Here is a 4,444-nt window from a genome sequence, read left to right on the forward strand (position 1 = left end):
ATGGAGGTAGGGTTGTAAATGATAGGGTCAACAAAGTTGTTGCTACTGTACAAATGACTGCCACCACCTAAGTGTGGAGGAGGGCACATTTTGACAACATCTTTTTGTTTCTTCTCTTGTTTATGCAATCTCTGCCTGTGTTTTTGCTTTTCATGTGACCATTTCAAGCAAGCAAGTCTATGTTTCAAAATGCCCTTGAACTGTTTAATGTTGACCCAAATATATTTCCCTATCTTGCGAAGTGAGGCCATTTTGACTTGCCCCAAATGGTTAGTTTCAAAGTGCACCAGAATTTCTTGACCGTTTTTGACCAATGATATGGTTTGTTTTGCCATAGTTTGCATATCCACAGTTTGTTTTCCCATTGTTTGTGTATCCACAATTTGTTTTTACATTTATCAAAAGGAACAAAAGACAAAACAAAAGGTAGCAAGAGCAAATATATTTTAAAAAAAAAAATCGAAAACGTGCACCTTGAAAACTACGCTGGGACTACCCCCTGGTCTAAAGGCCTGCCACTATCTTGCTATGGGCTGGGCCCAGTCTTCGTTTTGCCCTTGGTATCGAGCCTGTCTAGAATCTGAACTCTGTCTGGTATCGTGTATACTGCCCATTGTGATGCCCTGGTCCCATTGTGTCTTCGTTACCTTCCTATATCTCCTGTAAGCAATTTTAGTGTGTCACGAGATCTGTGACGATGAAATATATATATATATAAAATTTCCTACTGTTCTCTTTAGATTGGTCTTTTATATATTATTATAAAAAGAAGAATTTTTTGCATCACCAATTTAATTGTTTCTAGAATTGTGAATTAAATAGAAATTTGTAAATTTGATTATAAACTTAAATGAATTACATTATTATTAGAAGATGTGATTGTACCATTAAATAGGACACTAGTAAATGGTAAATTGGGGAAGCGGTAATGCAGCGGACAAATTCCACCGGATTTAACCATTTAACGGTATATATTCAGTAAATAAAAACCCAGGCCTTGTGAAAGTTGAATTTGTCGGTTACCAATTGACGTAGACGGAGCGGCAAAGAGTCAGGTGGTCGTGATGATTCCCTGTTTATATACCGTTTGAGGTGGGGATATCCGTTAGGAATGACGTTTAAATTTAAATCACTAAAAATGTTACCGTTGCGGTGTTTAACGTTGTAGCCATACACATACACATACACATTGTGTGAGAAAGAGATCCTGATCTTAATCTTGCTTTGCAAATTGTTGAGGCTCCAATAATGAGGCAGCATGGCTGGCAACGCCCTCTACACATGTTGCAGGTGCAGGTGCCTTTTCACTTTGTTCTCTCTTCATTCGGATCCAATGTTTTCTGCTGATTTCTTTCATCTTTCTTCTTTCTTTTGGTTAACAGCTACTAGGAATGGGAATATATGTGGCATTGCTATTGGCGTTTTACTTGTTTTTGGCTTTCTTCCTCGGAAACAATGCTTTGGAGACGACCGCGACTACAATCTTCTCCTTTGTGGTATGAACTATGAAATCGCTAGCCATTTCATTCGGCAGATTAGGCTAAGGGTTTCTTTCATTACTCTTCCTCAAACCATCTTCAAGATTATACCTCCCTGTTTTTTATATTTCTGTTGTATCATGGTGTGCCACTACCAGTACAATCATTAGTGCTCTCAGGATTTGAAAAGGTCTGTCTGTATAACATTTGATCCTTTACATTTTAGGGCTTTTATTCTTTTATTCCTTTGCATCCAAATTATCTTGGATCCTTGGCAGGCCTTTTCTGTGATGGTTCTATTCCTGAGATGTTCCAGCATAAACCCAATAGACAAAAGTTGTTTGGAAAAATCCGGGACAAAATGTTGTGGGACGAAGGTACTTGCAAGCGAGTTAGTTGTGAGGTATGTGAAGAAGAGTGTGAGGTGTGTAAAGAAGATGGAGAAAAAGGTTCTGCATTCATGTATCAGGAGGAGATATGGAGACCCATGGAAGACCAAGATTGAGATGGAACTCAATTTGCCCTCTTTTGTTACCGCAAACGAGGGTATTCCACCTACGCTCACGGAAGGTGACATAACATTCTGCTCTTTCTGCAACCGAAAGGTAAGAGACTCATTTCATTTCACAATCACTCGTAGGATCGGATCTCTCATATGACACATTTTTCTTGATTTTCTGTGCAAGCAGGTTAAGAAGCACAGTAAACATTGTAAGAGTTGTGATAAGTGTGTGGATGGGTTTGACCATCACTGTCGGGTAAGCTTCCAACACTTGGCCCATATGAGCTCTGTGTGCCATGTACCATGTACCATGATCCATCTTTGTGTATGCTTGCTTTGCAGTGGTTGAACAACTGTGTTGGAAGGAGGAATTACACCACGTTTATGCTACTTATGGCTTCTCTCCTCATTATGGTATGTCACCAAGACTTCCCGACTTCAACTGAAAATTACTCCGTCATGACTCACTCATGGCGAGGGCTAGCTTCTTACAGAATAGGAATACAATCTTCAAAATTAGATCCCCGCTCCATGATTTAGATTAGACTTGTTCAGAAACAATTTAGTTTGTTACCAGTATATGGTGTTCATTTTCAGCTCTTACTGGAGGCGGGAGCAGGGCTAGTGGCCTTCGTTCGATGTTTTGCAAACAAAAGAGGCATAATGCATGAACTTGAGTCTATGTACGGACACAGATTTCCAAGATGGGCATTTGCATCTGTGGTGGTACATACGTGTTTGTTTCCCCTTCAGTTAACACATTTTTACAGCTTACTCAGGAAGCAGGCCTAATTGATCAAGTGTTTGTTTCCCCTTCAGTTAAAACATTTTTACAGCTTACTCAGGAAGCAGGCCTAATTGATCAAGTGTTTCCATTTTTACCTGAGTGCAGCTTTTCATAACTTTACTTTCAGCGTACGCCTCTGCAGCCATTGGGCAGCTTTTCTTCTTCCATATTGTCCTTATAAAGAAGGTATTCAAATGCTAAAAAGAGCTTTCATATGAAGGAATTCAATTCGTTGATGTGGTATGCTAAAAATCAAGAGTATTTCCGAATGTTGTGCAACAGGGAATTCGAACCTACGATTATATTTTAACGATGAGAGAAGAAAGCAGTGCAGAAGATTTCTTGGATGAATCTGATATTCTGAGCACGCCATCATCTCCCGCTTCTTCAGTCGACAGTTTTGATGATAGCCATAAAAACACAAATTTCTTTCCAAAGTTTAGCTGTCTCTCTACTCATCAGGTTGATATTTTTTGTGTATTTTCTTCTGATCCCCCCTATTCTAATTTCTAATTTCTAATTGATTGACTGGTAATGTTTGGATTGGAACAGAGATACTGTGAAGAGACGAGACGTGTGTCACTGAATAAGCGTGACATAGAATCTGAATTGCCTAAAACCCAAAAGGCTAGCAATGCAAATATAGATATAAATCCTTGGAGACTGATGAAATTGAGCAAGAAGGAAGTAGTAAGAGCGGCAGAGAGGAGGGAGGAGAGCGCAAAAGCAGCACCAATGTTAACGCCTCTCCCTCAAGAGAGGAAATGTGGTCCGGCCATGAACGCTGCGCATGTTGCGCTTCCCGCTGCGGGTGAAATGGAAGCCATGCCTCTTCTGATGCAGAGCTTGGTCAAGCCCAAACCCAAAACAAGACAGCGTTCGTCGTCATACACTTCTGTTTCCCTTCCCGTCTTCTCTTCGGCATCCATTGCATCCCCAACAATGCCATGCGCCAGAGACAGAGACAGAGCGACAAGTAAGAGCTTGTCCTTCACAAGTCCACTCTTAATGCACCACAGGACAAACTTTGACCTGGGTATTACAGAGGTTTCAGCTCAACTTCAAACCTACATCTCAAAGCAGGTTGTCAGCTCTTTGTTCACCCAGGGATCCCCTGTACAGTAAAATACATCTAAAGAATACACCAGACTTTACTGTTTTGGAAGCTGAGGAATCCCACTGCTCATCCTCAGAGACCCGGACAAATCGACCAGTTGTTAAATGTTTGCCGCCAACACAGTTTTCTTTAAAAAGTTCACTGTCGGAAATGTATAACTTCATTCTTTTGGATTCTTTATAATAAATGCTCAACTTTCAGGCACTGAATGTTTTCTTCAAAGTTTTTGTCTTCATTCAACATATTTAGATATCAATATTTCTGTCTGCAAAAACGTGGATTACACACTTCAACATAATCATTACATGTCAGAAATAACATAAGATTGTTCATTCTAAGAGACCCGGACAAATTGGCCTGTTGTCTTCTATCTAGTAGGGGTTTGAGTAAGATAGATAGATAGATAAAATTTTAACGTTCACGAGGCCAAAAATAGCCTATGGGACAGCAAGACAACTCAAGCAGAGTTAAGTAGCGCTGTTCGCCTCTTGTGTAGACTAATGATGAGCCCCCCCAATTGCTCAATGTACTCTTCGTTGAACAGGTTATGCCAAGAACTG

The 4,444-nt window shown here is 40.2% G+C and overlaps 1 protein-coding gene across 3 annotated transcripts; it reads left to right on the forward strand.

Annotated features, from left to right (window-relative positions):
• Positions 1 to 1,151: 1,151 nt before the first annotated feature.
• Positions 1,152 to 4,088, forward strand: LOC149556978 (DHHC-type zinc finger family protein). 3 transcript variants are annotated; one of them, XM_089831620.1, is made up of 9 exons: positions 1,152 to 1,290; positions 1,383 to 1,496; positions 1,757 to 2,083; positions 2,168 to 2,236; positions 2,323 to 2,394; positions 2,578 to 2,706; positions 2,873 to 2,953; positions 3,050 to 3,229; positions 3,320 to 4,088. In XM_089831620.1, the coding sequence occupies exons 1-9, from the start codon at positions 1,249 to 1,251 to the stop codon at positions 3,890 to 3,892; spliced, it is 1,587 nt and encodes a 528-aa protein (XP_089687746.1). In that variant the 5' UTR covers positions 1,152 to 1,248; the 3' UTR covers positions 3,893 to 4,088. The 3 variants fall into 3 exon arrangements, with proteins under 3 accessions (XP_089687746.1, XP_089687747.1, XP_089687745.1); XM_089831619.1 differs by having other exon boundaries at positions 1,227 to 1,296; XM_089831621.1 differs by lacking the exon at positions 2,578 to 2,706 and having other exon boundaries at positions 1,226 to 1,296.
• The last annotated feature ends 356 nt before the right edge of the window (positions 4,089 to 4,444 follow it).

Source organism: Cupressus sempervirens, chromosome 5, assembly GCF_028749045.1.
Source record: "Cupressus sempervirens isolate cs-2001-9-10 chromosome 5, ASM2874904v1, whole genome shotgun sequence".
NCBI classification, from domain to species: Eukaryota; Viridiplantae; Streptophyta; class Pinopsida; order Cupressales; family Cupressaceae; genus Cupressus; species Cupressus sempervirens.

What these genes read in the sequence shown, in the direction of transcription:
- LOC149556978 (XM_089831619.1), top strand. Translation starts at nt 1,249, where the DNA reads ATGAGGCAGCATGGCTGGCAACGCCCTCTACACATGTTGCAGGTGCAG. An exon ending in TACACATGTTGCAGGTGCAG is followed by an intron (nt 1,297 to 1,382) that starts GTGCCTTTTCAC and finishes TTTGGTTAACAG; the next exon opens with CTACTAGGAATGGGAATATA. An exon ending in CTACAATCTTCTCCTTTGTG is followed by an intron (nt 1,497 to 1,756) that starts GTATGAACTATG and finishes GATCCTTGGCAG; the next exon opens with GCCTTTTCTGTGATGGTTCT.